Source organism: Chroicocephalus ridibundus, chromosome 3 (genome assembly GCF_963924245.1).
Source record: "Chroicocephalus ridibundus chromosome 3, bChrRid1.1, whole genome shotgun sequence".
In the NCBI taxonomy this organism is placed as follows: domain Eukaryota; kingdom Metazoa; phylum Chordata; class Aves; order Charadriiformes; family Laridae; genus Chroicocephalus; species Chroicocephalus ridibundus.
In genome coordinates this window covers 25,166,284-25,192,113 of record NC_086286.1, presented here as the reverse complement: position 1 = coordinate 25,192,113, position 25,830 = coordinate 25,166,284, and the positions used below count along the sequence as shown (strand labels likewise).

The 25,830-nt window shown below is 38.7% G+C and overlaps 1 protein-coding gene across 26 annotated transcripts in view; it reads right to left on the bottom strand.

Moving 5' to 3' along the window:
• The window catches only part of ESRRG (estrogen related receptor gamma), a 408,609-nt gene that overhangs the window by 7,635 nt on the left and 375,144 nt on the right, over positions 1 to 25,830 (bottom strand). For all 26 annotated transcript variants that reach the window (XM_063328441.1, XM_063328437.1, XM_063328447.1 and 23 more), the window contains one exon: positions 7,238 to 7,507. In XM_063328441.1, coding sequence (XP_063184511.1) covers positions 7,238 to 7,507 — 270 coding nt within the window. The remainder of the gene's footprint in view (positions 1 to 7,237; positions 7,508 to 25,830) is intronic.

The window sequence follows — 25,830 nt, the reverse complement described above, 5'->3', positions numbered from 1 at the left end:
CTTAAAAATCAGTACCTATATAAAGAATAAAATTAAACAGGGTAACTTGAAAGTGGTGTCATTTGAAAGCAAGCAGGATTTGAACGTAAATGCCTTGCAATAAAAGGATCCCAAGCTGGTGAAACTGAAGAGCTCAACAGATAAACACAAGACTTCTTCATACAATGCACAGCCGAGAACATGGGATTTCAGCCTAGAAGGGGGGAAAAGTTGTTCCTGATCAGTGCTGCAATGGGAGAGCGTGAGATGAACAAATGAGGACGTGGACTCCTTGAGCTCTGCTTTGAGAATCTCGTTTTAGCCTTGCGAATGCTTTGTTTCACCATCACAGGATGGGAAACTAGAATTGTACCTCTTCTGACCAGCCAATTGATTCTATCATTGTGCAGAAATGGGAGAAAACTAAAGTTCTCGTCCAAGAAAAACACCACAAGGTCCGGACAGAAATTCAGATTACAATCTACCTCGCTTAAAATACAAGCTTCATCTCAAATGCAGCAAATAAACATCCAGCCACCCAGGAACCATTTACAACACACCAGAAAGGGTGACAGCTAGCTCAAGACTGGGAAGCACCTGATCGGAGGGCAGGGAAACCTCTTGAAATACTTCTCTGAGGGAAGTTAAAGGCTGGTATGTATGTATTTTGTATATAACATCACTAAGAAGCAGTAGAAACCCAAAGGTCTCAAATGAAGTATTTCTTCATGTCAGAAAAGTCAGGAAGCATAAAGGAAGAAACTATTATAGTGAATCAAGCAGCAGGGAGTATGCAGCAGTGAACAGACACACTAAGATGCTGATAAACCACATCAGAGAGGCAAATATCAACGAGTACTTGACTCACAGCAATCGCTGTGACGTTTGTGATTCCATATAGCTGAGCAGTTCACAAACCCAAATCAGATACATCAGTTTAGAAAGTTGTAGGATCGTGGAAAAACTGGCTGGGATGAAGAGTCAGAACAGCAGGCAAAATGGTTTTTGCTTTACGTAAGGACAACAAAATCCTAATCTGGATTATGTCTCGAATAAGAAAGTAAGAGGTATTTATTATCTAGATTGTACTGCCAATCCAAAAACTCCACAAAAAACACCGCAGTGTTTATTGACAAGTGAACTGTTCTCAGAATTCCAGAACCCCTTCCGCTCCTGCCTGTAACGTATGCCCAGATGTACACAGGGAAACTCGCATCTTTGCAAAGTGCTTGCCCACACTGTGTTTCTGTATAATTTTTAGGAGAAACACAACACAGTGACATTTTGAAAAGCACACTGCTTAACATAGAAGCAACCCATGGGAATTGTCCCTCACCCAGCAAGAATTCCCATCCTTTTCCAGTCTAGAATTGAAATTGCCCCAGACACTTACTTTGGTCCTCCCTGAGTAGGGTCAACAAATACACCCAATTATGACCACCTATTTGCCCGTCTTTCCTAAACAGAACTATCTGCTGGCGTCTGCATGGTTAGGCTAAGAGACAAGCACACAAAGAGATTCCCTTCCCTTGCAAAAGAGTATGGCAAAAATGGCATGACATCTGGATTATTTTATTGGAAACAGACACTTCAATCGGAATGTATGTTGGAAATGAAAGAGGAAATAAATTAAGAATTCCTTGTCCATAGGAATTATAGGCAGTAGAAACCAAAGAAGTAAACCAAAGGCTTGTATGATTGATTTTAGTGAACAAGGTCTTATTCTGGATGGCACTGGTTTGGCCTGCTTTTAAGGACAGACATAACACTGAAGCCTCAAAACAGTTTTTAAAACACCGCAGGAAATGAAGATGTAGCAAGAAAAGAAATGACTGTACAGAACACACCTATTTATTTCAGGGGCTAACTGGATTAGCAGTGAACTAAAACCACAGGCATAAGGTAAACGAAAGGACAGTAAACCATCTATTTTTTATTCCTGAAATGCCTTACTTTCCACTAGGATAGGAAGTCAGCATAGTGAATAAAGGAATATTCCTGCAATGCAGAACAAATTGCATACTATGAACTGGTCTGAATACCTACTCAACAAGGCTACTAAAACTCTGGAAAAGGAGAATTTGAATGATAGAGCTGGGGTGGGGTAAGATACCAAAGACAAGAAAATATTGAATGAGTGCTTCAAAATCCTTTTTATCCACTACGAGATACGAGTAATTGCCATAATTACCATCGAGAGCCACTAGCTTAGTGCTGTGGAAAAGCAGGATGAATAAGAGCGAACACTAGCAATTGCGCTGGTGACACAGCGGTTCATACCGTCGTTTTCCTGCCCAGCAAATCCGCCTGTCCGTACAGAGGTGGCCCGTGGCAGACGCAGCACAGTCCTGCCCCAGCAGTACGGAACCCGGGGCTCCGTCCTCCTGCTGACCACTGGGCTGGCCTCGCTCCTTGCCCTTCGTGAGTCCCAGGCTGCTAACGCATAAATAATATCTACCTATTTCATAACTAGATAAGGAGTATCTCAGACCTATTCAGTTATTAGACTAACTACCAGAAAAAGAAAAAAAAACCCAAAACATTAATTAAATCTGCTACCATTTGCTTAATACTATTATTAAGCAAATGGTAGCAGAGTTATTTGTTTTCTCTAAGAATTGTGGGTGCCATCTATTTGATTACATAAAAATGGAATATGAGGAAGAAACGGTGTTCAAGCAACATGAAAACTCTGGACTGTAGTGGCAAGTTTCTAAAAACTTGTTTCTATGCTGTACCACTCTCTATACAAAATTACATGAAAGAGTTAACAGACCTTGCTGTTTACATTTGGCAAAATAAACACTGGTAGCACACCAAAAACACACAGGTGTGTGTATATTTCATATACCCCTAGTCACCATAGATACATTTTAATCATGAATTCTAACACTAACAAGATTAACTAAATAAATTAAAATTTAAAAAACTGACATTCTTAGAAACTAAATATAGTATGTTATGACATAAGCCACAGTCTATACTGGGACAAAAGATGATGTCCTGTGGAATAAGTGATTTATAGGGTTCCACCAATTAATTTTTATTATGATAACATTATTTAATGGTGATAGCCTAGTGCTCCAAGTACACTCTTTTGGTGGCTGGAAAGCTACATGAGTTGTAAGAATGAACTAATTTTTTTACCAGGATAAATGATTGTGTAACTTTACTGGCTTCAGTGTTGATCTGCACTTCATTATGCTAAAATGCACGAGGCACTTCTTGGTTCTCACTCCTTCAGTACTGCAAGGGTGCTGGGTTCTTTTTTAGGAGAGTTCATAAGAGAGACCATAAACTGTGATAGCGAGCAGAGGTCCTTTTCTCCTTCTGTGGTACAGGCTAGACAGCTAGAATTAGTGTTTAAGATTAAATTTTCAGCAGTGCATAGGGTTATACTTTTAAGTGCCTAGCATCCACATTTGGGTCAGATTTTTCAAGATGCCAGCAGCCTATTAGGCAGATACACATGGATCAGATTTGCAAATGTTCTAATGTATTTTGACACTCTAGTTCCTTATGTTAGGTCTTAGATGGGAACTGAGCTTCTCTTCAAAATCTGGTCTCAGTTGTGACTCCGAAGCTCTTCTGCAACATTTGGCCTGAAGGCACAATTTAGTCCTAACTGATTAGGCAATTTCAAAAAAACTGCTCACCTGCAACTCCCTGTTTAGTATTACCTCATCGATACACGAAAGCATTTTCTAATACAAAAGAGACAAGCAGGTCATCTTTTATGCGTTGGAGTGCGCGTGTGCGCACTTGTGTGCACTTAGAACTTATTTTGTAAATATTTCACCTTCCCTTACACACAAGGAAATAATTGGTACATGCACGTTTTGGAAAGCATTCCAAGTCGATTTTCTGCGTGGGTAAACAAAGTGCTGATTGGTGCCAGCTTGCTTCATTTGGGCGGCACGAGGTGGAATGCGGGGCAGTTCCACCCTGCAGCTTCAAGGCACCTACTTGCTTTTGCGTGGAGAAGGTAAAGAAAGGAGGAAGGAACTCGTGATACGGACAGGACGAGGACAACACCGTGGTGAGAGAGACTTCTCCGGAGTTCAAGCACAAAGGCTGTATTAATTACTATTGAATCAACGCGGACGTTTAACCTGATAAATTCCATATTAAGCACTACAAACTAAACGTGACTGTTGAAATCACTCCTGTATAGACTTTAACAGACAACGTGACTGAAATGTCTACACAAGATTTCTGCTCTTTTATACGTATTTAAACTTCTCAGATGCTACATGCACTCTGTTTGAAAACAGTGACAATCTACTACTACTTCTTGCATTTCTGGAAATTTATAGAAGCGGTGTGGCATTGGCCAACCCTGCAAAGGGAACATTTGATAACGGCTGTCAGAGAATCTCCCTGAAAAACGGCGCCTCCTCCCCACCCTTCAGAGACCAAATGGCAGGATTATCTCAGATTGCGGACTGCACAAGTAGACTCTGTAGGCCTGAAGAAAAGTTAGCAGTCGGGGTGTTTTAATGCTCACGCTACTGGGATTTGTTGGCCAAAACAAAGCTTGTGGTATTTATTTAAACAAAACACAATCAATATGAAGACAAGCTACAGTTCCTTTTTCTGCTTCTATACACCAGCAGGGAAAGTACTATGACACAGTATCATAAATCACTAACGCAGGTACAGAGCTATAAAACCATCTTTGTCTACTGTTTACAGTAGAGGCAACCTGGGAATCTTTCTAGACAATGTGGATATGGCAAAAATGTCTGAAATGCCTAAAATTTCATATTATACTTCATCCGTTTTCTCTGCAGCTATAAAAAGGCTAATATATTTTAAACCAGAAAAAGAAATAGTGGAAGTTTTAGAAGAAAGCAGATGTAGTGACAAAATATATTAAAAAGTGAATTGCTAACTGATTTGATTTTATAATGGCATTTTATTTCTCTTTTCGGATATAGCTGCATTTACATTAAGAAGGTTCACGGTTATGTGAAAATAATCTATTTCTTGTTTTGTCGATAAAAAAAGACAAAAACTTTAATTTTACTTCAATTTTAGCAGCATTTGTAAATTAAAACACCAGGGGTCTGATATTTTTTGATGGTCTGTAATTCTGCAGGTGCTACTTTACACCTACAGGTTAGTGTAGCTACAGCTGATAGAAGTTTTGTATCTGCTGCATGTACAACCTGAAGCTGAAATGTTGAATGTCAACAGTCAAAACATTCTGTTGCAAGAGACGTCGAATGGCTGGGCTGCTTTTTAACTCCTCCTTGCAATAGTGTTTCATGTTAAAACAGTGATTTTATTTCTTTTTAGATGGGGGAAGGAAACGTTTTCACTTAAATGTGCCCTGAATTCTAGTATGCTGAATTGTATTTATCTCTGACATTATCCTGCTTGTAATTCCCAGCGAAGTTAATGAAGCTACAGATGATTTTCATACACTATATGCACAATGTATGACTAAACTCTTTTTGGCAGCAGTATCTTTTATTATTAGTTCAACACTGCATGTCTTTTTACGGGGAAAAAAAAAAAAGGTTTGAGTGGTATTTACCACCATATCCCTATATTCTAGACCCTTATCCTTTTTATCAAACTATAGAAATAGTTCTAATTCAGCCTTTGAATTACAGAATCAAAATAAATACAAAACCCCCTCTTAATTTAGACTCCTAATTCCAGACAATTTTCTTGCTCTGTTCATTAAGCATGACCAATTCTGAGAAAAATCCTTCTTGTAGCTGCAAAGCATCCTCAAGAGTCTATTTACAATGGTCAAAAATTATAAATAAATCTCCAATTAAAAATAGTTTTGAACTTTGAGCGGCATTTCAGCATTTTGTTTATTCTGGAAATAAGATAATATTCTAAAACTAAGGGCAGAGTTAGTGGGGTGGAGAATATTTTATAAAGAAACTAATAAGCATTTTGGCTTTGCATGTTTTTGAATTATATTTCCAATTAAAAATGCAGAGTGCTAAATCACATTACAAAGACAAATAGGAAAGTACAACTTCATTGTTGAAAACAATTTCCCTCCTATCAATCTGAGGATTCACGCATCAATATTGTAGATGAACTGTTAATTACAAAATCAATTAAAAAATTATTTCTAAAAACAGTCACGCGTCCTGGCTCTCAGGGGGGCAATTTGGGCAGAAGGTCTCATCTCACTAGGACCGCGCCAAATCACAAGTCGTCATCCACAAGTAAGCAAAAGCAATCTGGTTTTTCATTTTTCAGCGCGGCTGAGCCCAGCCTGAGATTGATCGTCACATATGGCCCCAGAAAACAAACTGTCAATACCTTGAATGCTGCAGAATTTGAACAAATAGCCGTCCGCCCATTCAAGCCACTCATTGCATCCCATTTAACAGATTTTATTGACAGTTTCCTTCTTGTAATTAAAGGGAAAACTACTGGCCAGCAACCAAGATAAAGTTCAAAGATAGGGTCAAAACAAAAGCAGATGGAGGGGCACGGTGTGACTGTCAATGGAACATAGCATCAGAGCATGTTATTGACACACAGGTATCTAATGATCGGCACGTCATTAAAGAGGGATCTATCGTGAACTTTATGCAAATGCTAAAAGGGACTTAAGACCACAATAAAGCATTAAGGAGACACAAAAGGAAAAACAACAAAGCACAAACGATTTTTACTTATCTGACAGTATTCACTGCTTCAGCACTTTTAAATTCAAATGCAGAAAAAAAATTCTTTCTGAGATTTTTAACCCTTGCTGCACAGGTAATAATTTTTGTAGGAGCATTCTCATAAACGCAGAGGATCCGTAAGGTAAGGTGTCATCCTTGTGAGATTAAATAAGAATTTCCTCCCTCCTCCATACCTTGAACTCACCCTATCAAATAAATCAGCAGTTGCCTTTAAAGAGATCATATATAGCATATTCTCATGTACCCTTTCTGTTTGTTTTAATTGCAGTCATTAGACTTGCCTGGATTGTGGAATGGATTTAGGAGAACAGCTATATTCATGTGAAAGGATCTTTGCCTGTAAAATACTCTCCAAATCATACAGTGCAGTATTCCCCACTTCCTTAGGAACTTATTCCACAATTCTTTGAACCGGAAAGCTCTCCTCTTAGTTTGAACTGCTTTCTTTGTTGCCTTTTAGGCTAAGGTCTGATTAACAATCTCTTATTCTAAAACCATGTTTAAAATAAGCATGCAGAAAGTATTATGGGGGGGGAGGGGAGGGGGGAGTGATATTAAAAACGTAGCAACCGACATGCCACTCTGCCAACCTGAATTAGCAAGTGCTATAGCTTTGAGGGTGACAAACTCTTCTTTCTCCAGCTTCATGCTCTTGTATTTCTTTACCAGCTGCAGTATGGCATTGTTAAGGTCAAGAAGGCCTGCCAATTTGGATTGGTCTTCATCCATAATATAATCTTCAGCATATACGAGCTCATCCTCAAAAGAAAGTGACCGGTATACAACACCGAGAATCAAAATCTCCATCCAAGCGCTCTGCAGAAGGCTCATCTGGTCAGCTAGAGACAAAGTGGAGAATCCTGAATAGGAAAAAAACACAGGAAAAATATTAAGCATGTTTGGATTTCTCAGAAATCTGCTCCTCTTTTTGATTTATTTTTACATATATTGTGATAAAACACGTATGTACTCTGTTATTCTCCCTTCTGCTTTTGTGCCTCTCGTCCCCATCATACTACAGGAACGTAAATCAATATAAAATCAAATGTTTTCTAATCAACATACGAAGTTATAAACAACTTGAAATTTCCAGGCTCTTTCTATAAGAATCATATTAATTTGGGGAGTATTGCAGTGATAGTCTGCAATTTGTATGATGTCTTCTTTGTTCTGAAACACTCATGCTTAGTTCTAAAACCTGATGCTGTGAAACAGGGATCTGATGACTCTGTCGTCATTACCATAAACCAAGAAGGATAATTTAGGAGAGAAAACAAAACAAAACAAAAAACAACAACTTTTTTAAAAGGGAAGATTTGATGTTTTCATAGGATTAAGGTGTTTATCACAAAGAGGAAAATTCTCTTTGAACTTTAACCTCAGGGGAAAGAGAAGTAACACCTACCCTCCTCAGAAGAGATGCTAATTACTCCCGCCTCTACTACACTTGCTGAAATAACAGCGTGGCATATTAAAGTGCCAACTGAATAGCAGTCACACCACCTTTTTTCTGAGGGCAGCTAAAAATTTAATAAACGCCTCTTAACGAATTTAACTTTTGGTCTTTTTTTTTTTTTTTGCCCTGCTGTCTTTCCTAATGGGATCACTAAGGACAAACATCTTTACTGTCTTACCTTTTCAGACTCTTGTTCACAGTACCTGTTAATTTATTATATCTAACTGCTAATATCCCAATCACATTATGAGCTACGAAACAATACAGGAGAGGAAGTGATTTTCCTGGCCTGTTGGTGAAATGCAGTAGTTTGCCAGTTGGCACCATCAACCACAAGTACTTAATAACATCATCAAAGGGGATTAGTCAAGCTTTTCTTAAAGGGTCTTAAGACATGTCTGAGGCTTTCATTTAGTTGTTTATGGAGCTGCTTACATGTCCTTTGACAGGGTTCCCTGCTGCAAGAACACCCTTTTTGGCGTTCAATTACACTTAAATGCATTTTTCTGTTTTGAAAGTCGAGAGTTGCAGTCAAGCAGGAATATATCATAAACTAGCAAATCTGCAAGGCATCTACTCCAAACAAGATTTTCTCTATAAGCACTAAGCAGCAAAACTAATACAATAAAAAAGAAAACCCCACATCCAAACCACCAGGCATCCATAAAAAATGAAACATAAAACTGGCTGCATGCTCGCTCTCTCTCATTTTTCTCCCCCTCCTTATTTGTTTTCATTTTCTCTTAGTGTCTTTTGAGTCTTGTGATAGAACTGTGGCTCTCTGCCTTCAAAAAAAAACCCAACAAAAACTGAGCCAACAACAACAGGAAACCCTTGAAGAGGTGACAATGGAAAATAACACATCTGCGATTAAAAAAAAATGAGGGAAATGGAGAAGAAATAATCATTTGAAAGGTTATAGGGAGGAATTCATGATTTCAATTAGCTTCAACATTTCTGTTCCTTCCCGTCTTTCAAGAACCAGTTTTTCTGCGGCAGCAGATGGACAGAGAACGTAGCCTGCAGCACCGTCCTGTGACAGCCCCATTCTCCCTCCCAGACACTGCTGTTAGTAAATAGATTTACACATTCTCCAATCTCCACACATCTTTCTGCCGAATAATTAAAAGCAGGATGATTAGTTTATTGAGTGGAAGGAGGAACTTTTTTATTGAGGTCCATCCACGATTTTATCAGGGCCAGCACTTTTACGGTTGTCATGAGGGTGCAGGCATCCAATTTTTCTTATCTGCCTGATTAATACAAACGCTGTTTCAGGACGCATTAATTAACAGATACAAATCTACGTTCTCATGGAAGGATCAATACAGAGAAGAAAAGAGGCATCAATGTGAATTTAGTGCTGATGATGGAGAAGGCACTCTATTGACATTTACGTGCATAGAAACTTTAAAGTTGCAGTGGAGCCCTTTTGTCCCTGTGATTTACAAATTAACAATTTTTCAGGTATAACAATGTTTCACACACTTCTGAGGAGTTTAATTAAGCGAAAAGCAATAAAATCAGTTTTGATTAAAAAAAGTTTAACCTGCAATTTATCTTTTTCTTTTTCTGAAAACTTCCAACTTCCTTCTTTTATTTATGTACCTATTTTAGTACAAGTTTGCTGGGGGTTTTTGTTTGGTTTTTGTTTGTTTGGGTTTTTTTTAATAAATAATGCCATGTTTCAATAACGTTTATTGTGTGCCACAGTCAAAGGAAATTACATATGCCCTGTGAAGGGGAAAAATGGGATGTTGCCTATAATTTATTGTACTGCACTCTCAAAAAATCTGTCTTCTGGTGCAGTAAGTACACTAATTGTTTTTATATGAAACATAAAAAAATCAAAAGATTTTTTTACCTTATAGAAAAACTGGCAAATATAAACCACACTGTTCTGCTCTCCAATAATAAATCAAATAAACACAATTATTTTCTTCCTGATCGAAGTAACTTTCCCTTGAAAGCCTGCCCAATGAAAGCATGTTTTAACTTTTAAAGGCATCCCTTGTGGGAATGCAAAGCTGCATCAAGTTGTAATTAATCTGGTTTGGTTTGGTTTTGATTTTTCAGAAAATGTGAAAGCATCCAGCATATCTTTCGTATCACACCAATGCCCTTCTAGTAGCTGTTCAGCAAGTCATAGTTAAAAGAATAGATTACACAGGCATATGTATTTACACACAGAGATTTACCGTTAATTATTTGGAGGAGGTTATACTTATTTCATGCCAAACTGTGCTCTGATTCTCTGGGCTTTTGTTATATGAATCCCCTAGGTCAGCCATGTTCTGTGACAAGTGGGCATGCTGTATTTTAAAACGTAACTATTTAAAAAAAAGTCTCTAAATGAGACGTAAATACACTTCCAGCTCTCTGGACCAGTGGCAGCCTTCCCAGTCACAACCGTAAGCTCTTTCCAAAGCGCCCTGAGGTGCTGCATGACAGCGTGGTTTTGAACTTTGTCATGCATTGTGTGGCTCCTTAATCCTTAAGAGTCTTGCAGGTCGTCATTTTAAAACGTAGAAATGCATAATGGCTTTTTAAAATACAATGTTGTGTACCTTTTTCCCCCTTAGCATGTTCCATATTGGTGACAACTTTGATCTCTCTCCATCTCCCTCCCCAAGTCAATGCCATTTAATGTATCTCAGGCGTTTGCTAGCAGAATGACTCTGTACCTTGACCTGCAGTTAAATAGCATGTTTATCTGCGATACAGCGCACTCCAAATAAACCAGATGACAGTTTGCAATAACGTCATTTGGAAGGATTGAAAGGCTTCTCAAGAGTCAGGTACCCCTGAGGTAAGAAGCTTGAAGGAAGCATGTTTTGTGCCAACCCTCCTGCCATCTTCTACTAGACGCTCGTGTGCTTGACAATGATGCCATGGGCACTTGTCAAGGGTTTTTTTTGTGGTTTTTTTTTCCTTTTTCTTTTTGCCTAGCAAACTGATGCACTTTGCAGTCAACTTACAAAAAAGGCTAAGCATTTGAAAGTGTGAAGGGCAAAAAATATCTGACGGCTAGTCTTCAAAAATACACTTTCATTTCAGAAAGCATAAATGTTTATTTCCTGAGCTGAGTGTTGACAGAAATAGGCTGCAGCGCAGGCATATGAATTTAACCCCTGGTAGGCATTCTTTTCAGTGTGCTTTTTATGTGGCTGAATGCAAGCATTGTAAATCTTACAGGGTGTCTCGTAATATCAGTTAACAATAGCATCGATTTGCTGGTTACAGATTTTCTTCCTTCCTTTTTTTCTCTCTTTCTCCTCCTTTCAGGGACTGTAGTGTTTCTTCAGCTAAAAATAGATACTTTTCTACAAACAGCGTATCACACTCAAATTGTAATTATGCCGTAATGACTCACTGAGATCACCGAGTGTGGATTGAGAAAAGGTTGATTGAGCAACCGAACATATGCTTGTTTTTTTTTTTTTCCTTTTGCATACCAGTAAACCCAAAGCTCAAAGGAAGCAGAAATAAATAGGTAAAAAGGCCTTAGCATTTTTATTACAGGAAGAACCGGCCGCGAGCTGACCGCGCTCTGCAGCGCTCAGCACTCCAGGTCAGCTCCAAACACCGTTCAGAGTCTCTTAGACGGGGCTGTTTAAACCACAGATCTTTTCAAATACCAGCACATGCACTACTTGCTCTCTGTTTCACATTGCACACAGCTCCATGCTAAGCAGGGTAAATCTTTTATATTCCTGAAGACCCTTTCCTCTACTTCATTAAGATGGACTTCATGGACACTAACTCACTAGGGGCCAGAGTGAAGCAGCTGCAGATGGTCAAGTGCCAAAGTAAGATCTGTGCCTCGCACACAACACTCCGAGAACTATTGGACCAAAAAAAGAAAAAAAAAGACAGTGGCTGGACTTATCCCTACCATTATTTTCAGCCTTAAACATTTGACGTGATGCCTAAATCGGGCTACCCTGACTTGAATCCTAGTTTATTTCACTTTGCAGGGAATGAACTTCCCTTCCTCTCTGTTACGTGTTTAGAAATGCGAATATTTGATCAAACCAGGTATGAAATTGCTGGCAAATCTGGGAGTCGCTTGCTTTTTCTGATAATCAGCTCCCATTTATTTTACCAGTTGTTTTTGTGATTGTTAGTTTTATGAGTAAAATATTCCTCTCGCTTCCCCTGGTTTGTACTTCAAATATCTTAATTTACATTTTGTGTAATCAAAGCTGTGCTTGAAAATGACATGTTCACTAGTGTGTTGCAGATTCAATATATTTACACAGTTGAAATATCAGAGTTGGATTTTTAAATTATTTACACTTAATTTTGATAGATTAACTTTCTTCTAAATGTTTTATGGGTACTGATGTTTCCAGTGCAATTTCCCTATTTCAAAAAATGATGTACAGTCACCACTTTCGAAAGAACAAACTGATACGGTAAACACTTTTTAAAAAAACTTTTCTTTTGGCCCAGACTACTTTATTTAAGAGAGTGCGTGGGCTCATGGTCGCACGACAAACAGTGGACCAAAGGCTCGTCCTGGCTGCACGGGAGTGAATGTAAAGAAACTCTGCTGCCTTCCAAGATCAGACCCAGGCCCAGCGCGCTGTCGCTCTGCCCTCCTCTCCCTTCCTGGCACCCCCTCAGCGCTTGCCCGGATCCATCGTACAACTTCAGCTGGCTTCCAGGAATGTAAACAAAGGCCAAGGAAATTTCAGCAGTGAAATTTCCGCTAAGGCTACGTAATGTTTTCTAGGCGTGATCACGGTGTTTGCATGAAGGAAACCTTCATAGCCTGACTGACACAACAGTACCCTCTCAGAAATCCGAGGAAGAGAACGGCAGGATTCATTTTTTTAGGGTACATCTAGAGCTGAATCTCCCACATAGATCTGAATTAAGAGATCCTTTTTATTATATTAATCGAAGAGAAAACGTATTTAATAGCATTTCAAAATACTCTGTAGTCTGTATCAAGACCCACAAACATTTCAGCCGTTACGAAAACCATTAAACAGAAGGAGAGTGCTCTCACTAATCACCAAACATATTTCACAGATTATGGATGAAATTTGGTGAAAGCTGGAACAGAAACAGATACAACTCATTATGCCAGGGCAAACACGTTATTTCTTTTTTTTTTCTTTCTGGTTTTTTTTCATACCCATTTGCTTGTGGAGCCCCTGGTCAAAGGGCTAATAACTGCACGTGATGCCATAGCAAGCTGAAATTTAAGTACGACTGAGGATTTTCATGTGAAAGGTGTCAGCTCATGAAACAAAAAGCACAGGTATTTGCCCGAACTTGAAAATCACAAATCAAGTCCTAAAGCACAATTGACCAGAATTACAGCCAAAGGCTCAACATAGACTATTTGCTGGATTCAGCTGCCAAGATATTTAAAACTGATGTGCTACAATTAAAGTTATGTTTAGAAATCAGCGTCATCCAACAACTTTCACACAGTAAAACCACCGCTTTCTCCAAGTGATGCTTTGCTATATAGCATCTCCTTCTGCCCCTATAGCGGAGCACTGCAAAAGCAGCACCGGGTCTCTGTTGTGAGCGGCGCGCTCTGCGCTGCGAGTTGTGACTGCCATCTGTTAGCGGTGCGGCCACGGGAGAGGGAAGATCAGATTGCATACGCAGAGGTGCCCAAGAATTACTCTGACTCCAGGACAAAAAGCAAAATGCATTTGGAGAGCGCTGGGATGTCTTCAGCCAAGCCTGTGCACTTTGTCAGGTTTTACTTTAGTGTGTTTGTATTCCTGACTCTTGCTGTCCATGTTCTTATAAAATATATATATATATATTTTTTATCTTTTATAACACGGAAAAATGCCTACGATAAGCACTTTTTCCACTAACACCTACCAGTAAGACGGGAAATGCCACACAGAGCACTAAGAAACCCAGCGCTTTTATCAAAACGCTATTTTCGTCTCACTGAAACAACAGCAGAGAGATGGCACGGCAATAAAAATGCATTCACACTGCATGTCCCTCTCAATCCATTACGAACAATGGCTTCTCACTAAGCAAATATTCGCTTGTCAGAAGTATTTGCAACACTGGATTCATTCAGCAGGACTAAGTAAGTGAAGTTCACAGCAATTTAAAAGCAGCAAATTAGACATTTACAAACAGTGGAGATGCTGCTTGTCTAGCGTGACCTTTCACTCAAGCTATACAAAAAGGTGTTAATGTAATTTAAATACCACTTAGAAATATTTCTGGTTTGTCTTTTACCCTGTGAAACCTTACACGATAACACTAAACAGGAGCAATTTAAGCTTGTCATTTCTTCCCAGGGTAAGATGCATATAGTGAGATGTAACTCACTACAGTTCAAATTGATTTCAGTACTTAAATCAGACACCCCTCTCTCTATCCACCCAAATATTTCTAGGCAGCTACTTTTACATTTCTTATTTCTAGTTACAGCACGAGTTCTTGTGAGCTGCTTCTTTAGCAGTCATAATGGAAAGGAGCTGGAAAATGTGACTGATTAAGACTGTCTCCCTGACTTCACATAACCGCCTTCAGTTGCCAATACTCTGCAGTGAAACATTAAAGATGAAAAAATCTGGTGAGTCACCCTTGCTTCGGGATAGATTTGGTAAGACCTCCATGTATGGAGTACTTTATAACGGCATTTCTGGAAACATGTGGTTTGAAGTACTGTACTCTTTATTTCCATTAATTTTCATTTCACACTTTATTATTTCAGTATTCATCGAGAAAATAAGACAATAGATTTAAAGAGATTAATCCTCGATTTTCCCTTTGGGCTGGTTTTACCACTGGAACTTCCACAATTTTGAATAGCTTTACTGCGAACTCATAACAACCTTATATGAAAAAGAAGCCAGGCCGAATACATTTTGATTTATCACTAGGTGCTCTGATAAGCAGTAAATTGCTTGCCTTTTTTTTTTTTTCTGTACGTTAGACAGTTGGCACTCCTTCTGCGTTACGTTCTCTGCAGTGAGATTTTGAATTCTAAGATATGCACAATGAAAAAGTTTTAAAATTTAGACTAGCAGTCCAATATGGCCTAATGTAATTGTAGGTCTCCTGAAGTTCAGCAATATGAACTTGCAGATTCCCGAGTGTGATCTTTTTAATGCACTACATATGTGATCTGATCTGCTTATTTAAAATTAACTCTTGCAGTTCTTTAAATTGCAACCTTTGGACATGGTTTGTTAGACTGTGGGGTTTTTTTTGTCCTCTTACTGAAGATAGCAGAGGCAGATGACATGACATGGTGTGCTCCTAAAACCATCTTTGCCCCTCGACTTGAAAAATCTGCGCCTGGGGTACAGCATTTTATATGAAATCTGCTTTTTAAAATGTCTGGCATGTTTTGAAGTATCACCTGTGTGCACAGAAATTCTCACGGGAGAAAATGGAGCAGGACTGTATCCCTGACCGTTTTCTTTCACTGAGCCTATATTAAAAAAAGGCCAATCATATTTTCAACGTAAATATTGATTTCGCACAAATTTTCCTCCAATCTGTTGTGGACTTATGTATTCAAGTATGGGTACACTAAAGCCAGATTTCTGGGTGAAAAAATAAAATATACATTCTGTCACTAATAAAGCGGCTGTAGATGAAAAATAAGTACCATGAATAGGGCTGAATCTCTCTCAAAATCCAATCAGAAAATGGTAACGCAGTTCAGCTTAGAAGAATCATCGCTATATGTGCATATCCTCTGTGTGCATGCCTTACCTAGATCCTTCAAAGAGTTCAGCTAGCAGAAATGAAACTACGATCTCACATAATTACACAAAATTTAAAAAAACCCAACTACACAAACATGAGAGAGGAACCTAACTAAGCTAATAACATTAATCAGCACTGGGTCAGGTACTACTCACTTCGATCTTTGTACGCGTCAAAGATGCCACCCAACAACTGCGAACACAGACGGGGAATATCAAGAAATTTAGAGTTCAAGCTTTTTTACCCTGGTGCCCATTAGGCTTCAAAAACAAGTTTGTTGGATTATTTTTTATCAGTTGTTTTTCTTCTCAGAAAGGAGGAATTTCTTGTGCATTTAGTATTTGCTGCCTTTTATTAATAACCTCTCCTGGTCTGCTTTGAGAGCGCTTTTCCTCAAAGAGCGCTGGGTCACCGCTGTTTGCCTTTTGCTCCCCTGGGGAAGCCAACAGTCATTTCCTCACTGAGAGCTGTGGCAATCCCTGCTCCCTCCATCTTTCCATCAGGCAAAGTCAGGTTTCCAGGAATTCCCCAATCATGTTAATAATATGAATCCAATACTGGAATGTATTAGCATATGGAGACAACCATGCTTACTATCCAATCAACCTATCTGTGTTAACCCTGTATGTGCTGAGCTAAAATCTCTTCCCATAGACAAACCAAAAACTTCAGGTTGCAAAATTTTGAGTAAATATACCCTTTTTGCCCTCTGGCAGGATAAGAACAGCTCAGAATCCTGTCCTGCACAGCTACCTTCTTCTTCCCAATTTTTAAAACTTTTCTACTGGTTAGTTGATTTTCTTAATGTGCTGCAGATGCCAAAAAATTTGTATGATATTTACAGTCTCCCTTGTTTGGGGAAAGAGAGTTACACATATTCTCCTACATGGATCTGAAATTTCTAGTTTACCTAGTTGAGTGTATATGTACCATTAACATAATCTCTGGAGGCTGTATCTTAAGTCTACAACAGTCCACACACAGAAAAAAAGAAAAAGAGAGAAAAAAGAAATTAAAAAAAAAAGAAAAGGAAGCTGCCTGATTCTAATACACCTAATTAGCCATCGGCAGACTCTTAATTGCATACATTAGGATGATTCCATAGTGGAGATTAATTCTAAATATACCCAAGCAGCTGGTTAAGATGCCATGGATTACAGTGTGGACTGTACTTTTCCACTTAATTAGATATCAAAATTAAGCAGCAACAAGCATTTTGACATAACGGGGATCAAGCCGCCGCTTGGCATCCCAGAGCTGCACTAAAGTGACCGCTAAACAGAGCCGCACAGATGGAGAGATATTAAATGTCGCACTGGAAAGTAATTTCAAATAATAAAATATCAATATTTACATTTTAATTACCCCTACTGAGAGCCGCTCTGTCATTTTCACTATTGCCGACGCAGCAAGGGGTAGTGGAATGACATTGCGGCTCTGACTGCAATGACTATTTTGTTTCCATTAAAGAATGACAAGTGTTTTAGAGGCAGTGACACCCAGTGTGTGAACAAGAATGACAGCAGATCAGAAAATTCCTATTAAGGGAATAAATGACTCAACAAGAGAATTTACTTCAAGCAGCCAGCTCCTCCTTGAAACACATAATCCTTTCTAAATTTTCTGCAGAAAGTTTATTATTAGAGGTGCCTCGGGGAAACCTTAGCTTCTCATAAAATATTTAGAACGATAGGACCTTACATGATGATCGGTCAATTTAAAAACAATAATACTCAATGCTCATCCTATCTAAGAGTTATAGCGAGAGTTTGTATGAATCAAAATAGTTTGAGGGGGAAAAAAAAGGCACGTAGCGAAAAGGAGATTCCTTCCCATAAGACCTGAAAGTTTTGACGGTGTGTGAAGAACGCCAGAATTATTTTTGCTGTCTTTTCATCAGTTTTACTACCATTGGCACAGTGAGTACTCCACACCCCGTCTGGATCACAATTTGCTGGCCTTCAGAATTACACCCAACGACTGATCACAACAAGCAACGGGTACACGGACAGGTTCAGGCCTCCTGTTTCTCCCTGCGTATTCCCTGCACATATATGCATACTTTTTTCTTTCAGTATGTACATCAGAAACCCGTGAGAAACCTTTGCAGCACCTTAGGAATCTAATTACTTCTGATCAGGTCTGAGGTCGATCTCATGGAAAATATTATATTACATCCAACATGCTGCATTTACAAAGAAGAAAAGAAAGGAAGAAAAATATCAAAACAGTAAAGAAAAAAAAAAAGTCTTCCTTGGGGATGTCTGTCAAACTGCAGAGATCTTCAAAGAATTTCAATGGCTTCAGACACGAGAAAGTGCGTAAGAGAAAATCCTTGGTCAGTACACCCCAATACGCAGCTAAGTGACCCTCCTAAGTCATGGCATGCATTTATTTAATAATGTGCAGAGCTCAACTTCTATAAATGTGACAAATGGCTAGAACAGAACACGGGGGAAAAAAGGCATGAAAATTTTTACAGAACAGAAAAGGAACAGCTTTATGGCAGTGACTATCGCAGGAGTTTTAGAACCAGTTTTGACATTAAGAATTAGCAGTAAAGTACAAAAACGTTACTCTGACATTAGCTGCTTAACTAGTTGATCTTCTTTTTCTTGTCTTTTTTCTTCACTTCTTTTTCTTTCCCCCCCCTTTTTTTTTTAAGTACGCAGGAAGTACTTCTTAAGCATCCCTAATGCTTTTAGGACAAGACACTTCCCCATTTCTCAGCCACTAGCACCTTTTAATTTCTGAAAGAGCCACGGTTGAAAATCTTAATTAATTGTTCCATACTGCTTCAGGATCATTATGCAATGTAATAAAGGCCGTGTAATTATGAAATTTTACAGCCATTACCAAGGCTGATGGCTCGTATTTCATCCTCAGCTGGACCCAATGGCTTTTAGCCACTCAGCTCCCCTTTGATGAACTACAGACAGATCTATCAGGCCCAAACAATATCCAGGCAAGGCGGCTATAATAGCTACCTACAGATGAAGCCATAGATAAAGATAAACTATAAATCTACACACAAATGCAGGCACATTGCCTCAGGATGACAGAGGGGAGAGGATGAGACACTTGGGAAAGCTGGCAGCTTGCAGAAAGGCAACCCTCTCTCTCTGTCTCTCTTATTCAGTTTGGAATTTGTTTGGTTTCTTAAAGATGTAAAACCCTCTCATATTTCTCCAAAAAAATTACAAATTTTTTAAGGACTATGCATTTTTCTATGGGGGGCAAGGGGTCACTTTATCCATCTATTAAATTTGACAAAGGGGATTTGTACGGACAAATCAACTCATCCTCCAAACGAAGAATCGTAGTCAACAAGTTTGCAAATCATATTCTTAAAAGTGAATCCAGGTCACTTGCTTCCGAGACTGAAAAAAGGAAAACATCCCTAAATGCATTACCCTGAGCAGATGAACAGAGGTGAAGTTAGATGATAGGCTTTCACTGGAGGCAGCACCGGAGATGCAATTTCATGCAACATTGTCCTACATCATTTTATTTTCAGTTTGAAAATGAAAATACTTCTCAAAATTCAGGGCAAGTTAAAGGAACAAGGGGATTATATACGATCTCGGCACCTGCATCACCAGAATGTACTTTATAGAGGTGACCTCCATCAACGCCCTCTTTAATTTAAGACAGAGGGCCTTGCAAGTATGTATTGTTAGTCCCTCCAGAGTGAGACGAGGCTGACTAAATGATCTCTAGGTGAGAAAAAGAGATGGAGAGCTGCAGCATCCTGACCAACTCTGAAAGAGTCCAGGGAAGACTGTGAAAACATTAGCTTGAAAACTGCATCGATTAGTACCCCCTTCCAGTAGCCCGAGTTTAGTTGTGAAGCTGATGTCATGCTCATGGCTGAGGCTAAAAACACCTCAGAAGACAAGAAAATTTAAAAGGGAAATATCAACAGTACTCTCCAATATTAACTACACAATGGTTCAGCCCTTTCCAAAGAAAATATGACAGATTTAGAGGAGGTTCAGAGAAAGTAAAGCAGAACAATGTATCTGGGAAAACTGCTATGAAAAGAGACTCAGAAAGCAGGAATTGTTTTCCTCAAAATAATCATAGAATCATAGAATGGTTCGGGTTGGAAGGGACCTTAAAGATCATCTCGTTCCACCCCCCTGCCCTGGGCAGGGACACCTCCCACCAGACCAGGCTGCTCAAAGCCCCATCCAGCCTGGCCTTGAACACCTCCAGGGATGGGGCAGCCACAGCTGCTCTGGGCAACCTGTTCCAGTGTCTCTCCACCCTCACAGTAAACAATTTCTTCCTAATATCCAATCTAGATCTACCCTCTTTCAGCTTGAAACAGGAGAATGCAATAAAATTATATATAAATAAATGGTATAAAGAGTAAGTCTTTTATTCTCCCTATCTTATGACACGGACTAAGTGCCATTACAGTAAAACGCAGGAAATTCAAAATGGAAGGAAGGAGGGAAACTCTTCATTCACAGAGTAGGTGGACTGGGGAACTCCTTGCTGTAAGATGTCCCTGAAGCCAAGAACTCAGAGAAGGAGCTGATGCTTACATGGGCAGCCAGAATAGCTCCAGGTATAATACTCCAAATACAAATTAAAAGGACAAGGACATTTTTCTTCCTTATTTAGTCTAGTGTCTAAGCATAAGGAATTAGAAAAGGTTTTCCTGAGGCTTCTGCCTACTGTGGGGTCCATGTCTCTTTCCCATGCTGATCACTGCTGAAGACAGTAAAGTATATGTTGATGACCTATGGCATTCAGTTCCTAGTTTCCTAAAAACTAAAGCCTCAGAATTTGGGCTGCCATTCTTTGAGGTGTTTGGAGCATACTCCTACAATTAGAGTTCAGAACAGAAGATCTTAGAGAGAGATGCCCCAGGCAAAAAAATTTAATCACAGCAACTGAGCTCTCACTCTGGAGCTGCTACTGTAGAAAGATGAAAATAATGGATACAGAAGAGCCACAGTGTTATCATATACATAAAAGCAGCCAGGTATACGTATAAGTGTATGTTTGCATAAGCCTGCATTCATTTGTACTAAGCAAACTCAAGGTATCCTAAAAGCTATCAAAATAAGGATCACCTGCTCATTAACTTGTATTCTTCGCTTAATAAAGATGTATTTTTTTTTTAATATAAAAAAAGGTCTTGCTGAAGGACAAAATAATAATGTAATCACCCAGGTCAGATCAGAGAAGTATTTCCTGAAACAGGGAACAGAGTCACAAAGGGTCACTGGTCAACAAAGCTGTAAGTGAAGACGGGCAAGGGAATGTGTGACTCAGGTTCTTCCAGCATAATGCTGAGGATACTTGATATATGTTCTTTTAAGGACCAGTATCTGCTGTTAACATGCTTTATTGAAACTGCACGTATGGCGGGTATTCACTGTACACGGTGTGAATTGATCTATTCCTTGCAGTGTATGTGGAAGCATCATAAACATTCTTAATGGGAAGAAAAAAAAAAAAAGCCAAATCCAAATCTAAAGGTTTAAGCATAGACAGTGCATTAGAACACCTAAAATACTAGACTATACAGACACCGCTAGACTTTGATTCCCAGACGGCATTTTAAATTGCCTTCTTATGCTCTAAATAAGTTACCTGAATTCAGTGAAGACCTCAGCTAAAGCATGGACTACGAAAAATTGAGAAGACTGGGTGTAGACAAAAAACCTGGCAGATCTTTTATCTCCTCCACTTCCCATCCAGTTGACTCATATTTACCGAAATTAGCAACAACCTCATGGATAAGCTCTGTAGCTTTACCTCTTTGCATCCTCTCAATCACCCCTATGAGTAGGATGAAAAGCAGATACAAACATACTCAGCAGGTGCGTTTTTCAGAGCAAAAACTTCCAAGTAAAAAGTAAATGCAAAGATGTTATTTCTCTTTCTATCGGAGGCAGTAATACCAGTTTCCTACATCAGTCTAAAAAAAATAAGGGTAATAATGTGAGAAAACACATATACACCACCCTGGAATTTTTTTTTTCTACAAAATAACTGCATGAATTTTTACTCTATTTGGTAAATTTCCAGTCTGTCAGAGAATGCATATCAGTATTCCATAATGTAAGATTACCACTATGATTTTAATAAAGTACAGCAAAGAATTACGTGCTAGTCAGAAAGTTAGGCTGTTAATTTGTGGTTTACTGCAAACTGGCTTGAAACAGAAATGGCTCAGGCATAGTGAGACAAAGTTTATTTTTACCAAGTATGGATTACTGCAAAGGAAAAGGGAATCAGCATCGTTTATTTTGTGAAAGACTCATTCCAGTATTGGGCTTAAACATTTTCCTTCCTCAAAGGTTCCTTTCTTTTTTAATTTAAAAAACAGTTACATGCAGCTTACATATCAGTATGAAGTGTATTTAAGAAACCTGTTTTAGAGAACATGTAAAGGAGAGTTTTTGCTAAGTCTCTAAAAACCCTAACTGCAATAAGACCATAGTCGGACATAGAGAAAGATATCAGCATAAGTACAGACTGAAAATGGAAGGGAAATAGGGGTATAATTATATGTTTTCTCTTTCAAGATCCACCAAAGGTGGCAGAAATCTGTAGCTGCTATAATGCATGCCATGCTTTACACTGATTTTCTACACTTGGTATTCCCCAGCGGAATTGTTTCTGAAGTCTATGGTGATTTTTTTCCACAGCAAATCAGCATTTTTCAAGAGGTCTCTGTGCAACCCAGGAGTATGACATTTACTAATGTGTTGAGATTCAGGGATTCTCCTTTGTAGAAGCCAACACTAATAAGAAAGATATGGTTCAGTGTCCTGGGTATTCTTCCCAGTTTTATTAATTAGATGGAAAGCTTCTCCCTCTGGAATACTGCAAGGTATTTATTAACACTTCAGCCCACAAACTAGAGTAAATTTACAGTAGTGGAGGTAATTGTTACATACACCAGCTCTTGTTATCAACTTGGCAGGGATAAGCAAAAAAACAGAGGTTTAGATTATGATCTTTTTCCTGATATTTTAATTGTGCTTCTTAATCTGCTAAATTAAAAACTATAGTACAATCTTATTCAGATCACTGACAAAAAAGATCATATCAATTTGCAACAAAATGTATGAATGCTCCTATCTCTTTTAATTATACAGAGAATTTAACAGTCATACTCAATATGGCTACAGAGCGACTAAGATACAAACTCTTTCTTTTACAGTTGTGCCGTCTTATCCCTCAGCACCTTCACATTTTATTTCAAGTCTCCCATCTTTTAATGTACGGATACCCTTCCCGAGCTGATCTTTAACATCACCACCTTCTTTCTCTTCCTTCATGTTCAACACGATGAGCTACTCCCACTGCTATGTCTTGCCAATCTGGTGACTGATAATGACCAGGCCGACAGTCAGTAATACCTCTGTTACTTTTGTGCTTCATGCAAGAGGCATTAGGTGTGCTCAGAGGTACTTCACATAACTACCTTTCTCTCACCACTGCTTTCAGCCGTCCCTTTCTTTGCATTCTCCTGTCAGACCCTCTTATTCCTTTTAAGCACCAGTAGGTCAATTTAAAGCGTTACCAGTGATGCCCTGTCCTTAACTGGTGCACACTAATTTACCTACATGTTTTTTTCTCTGTGCAGCTCTCTGGTGCTCTGGAAAGCTTTACCTTGATTACAACATGAGGGTTGGGCTTTCTCTTCTATTCCTTACCCCATGTCCCGTACTCTTGCAACTACAAAGTGTTGGGCTCTACCGTCTGGTATTTGGACACATTTGTCAGTAGTTTTAGAAATGACACAGAAAGCATGGTTGTGCTCTGTGTGGATGTGCCATTAGAGAGATCTGAAATGTAATTTTAATGTGCTAATACTGCTAATCATTTTTTGTTTGGCTTGCTTCTTGTCCCACGATTTGCTCTCAAACGCCTGTTTCCTGCTGATACTTCTATATGGTGACCAGCCACTCACTATGGCCTTCCTTATCTTTATCTACTCTTATCAGTGATATTAGAAGGAAGGAGGTGAGAATTTCCTCGTGTGCTCTATCAAAACATCATGTTTGCTGGGGTCTCAGGCGATGTTGGGTATCAAGGCCAAATCAGCACCAACCCAGTGATGTTTGTGCAAGAAAAGCCATGAGAGATGGCTCCAAAAGCTCATTTGTAATAATTCACTGTGGCTGCAATTGGTTTACAAAGCCAATATAGAGCTCCAGTTGAAACATTCTCACTATGTATTTATATTTTCATTCCTTCAGTATCAAAGTAACAATTAGATTGACAACGGATCCCACTTAGCTATCCTGACTGCATGAGGCACACGTCATTTATAGCTGGCACTTGCCAAATACACCCTTGTCAAACAGCTAACTCACTCACTAAAATCAGCAGTTTTCACGAGTGCGTCATAGATGATGTTGGAGGCATAGACTAAGTGTGAGGTACATGTATACAGAAAGAGTACGAGAAAGACAATTTAGTCTCTCAAATCTACCACTGACTTTCTCTGTGATTCTGCTGTAGTCACTTAATCCCCCTCTGTCTCTCAGTCTTTCTGTGCAAGTTATGAATATATATATTAATTCACAGGTCTGCTGTGCTATTTTATTCATTTACTGTTTGAAAACAACAATGAATATTTTCACCAAAAAAAGGTCTACAAAGTATATTCAATGTTCTTGAAAAGTATATGAAATGGATGAAGGGATAAACTGGCTAAAATGTTTAGAAAAGGATAGATAAGCTCTAGCCTATAGTATATAAAAGAAATAGGCCAGTGATGCATTGTGCTCACATCTTTCAATCCTAGCACGCTGTGAATCATATTCAATGTTTTAAATCTATAGCTCTCAGAGGACTCCCAAAATTGGAGGTATAAATCATGGTTTCAACATAAGGAAGTGAAATGATTTGCCCAAGGTCATATGGTAAGTCAGTGTCAGAGTCAAGAAAGGGACTTAGCCTTCAGCTTCTAGTGTTGGGCTGCCTCTATGGATTATGGCAGATCTTTATGTCTGGCTGGAACTAAAGCCCTTTGAGGCCCGTGGAAAGAGTCCTGCTCACATCAATAGGCTCCGAATCAAGCCCACATAATGAAACAGTTTCATGTTTTCTCATACTTTACCTGCTAGCCAGGCATCAGACAAAGACCAAAAGAACATAGAAAAGGAAGTTTAAATTGAGCAGTACAACAGAGTTTGAGAAGGCCTCTACTAAGATGACCAGGTTGGTTTTTTTTCCACGTATTTCTACGGATGCAGGACCATGCCCACAGAATGAATGTGTTTTGCATTGTATTAAGATGAACACAAAGTAAAACTAGGATCTTAACCACATAGTGCTGACTTTATAACACTGAGTAAGAGGGTCAAGTGCACTAGTGTTATAAACTGTAAACAGACATTGATATTACACTGTATGTCTGAAAATGCATAAAATACATTTAATTAACTCTAGGTTGTGACACAGACTGACAATTCAAAACAGAAATTTCAAAGCTATGCCTGACACCTTTCAGGTCATTTTGATCTCTCAGGAAGATACATATTTAGGCCAGATTTCTATACATTTGTATGTATTTTTTTAATATTTGAAAAATGCATATTATTTACCCAATTGCCTGGAATGTCTATTGGAGGAATACATATTTATTTTTAAAAGCAATCCATATATTATTTACTCAGTGGATGAGAATGACTTCAAAAAACCGTTCTGGTCCATCAAATAAATACATATTTATAAATGGTTTTTAAAATGCATATTATTTACCCAATGGACTGTAATGGCTCTGCTAGCGCCATTACATGTAAATACGTAATTAGCCACATAATAAAAAATCCCTACAAAATTTCTCTGAAAAGCATTAAATTTCCATGTGTCAATGTACAATACCTTTTCTATTGTTATTATTTTGTTTTTAAGCGGCAAAGGTGATTACCCTATGCTAATGACTAAGGCTTTGCCATGTTTTAAAATCCCGCTAGCTTTGCAATTATACAGAACATAAAAGTCAAAATCCGCATTTCTTTCTTTTCAAAT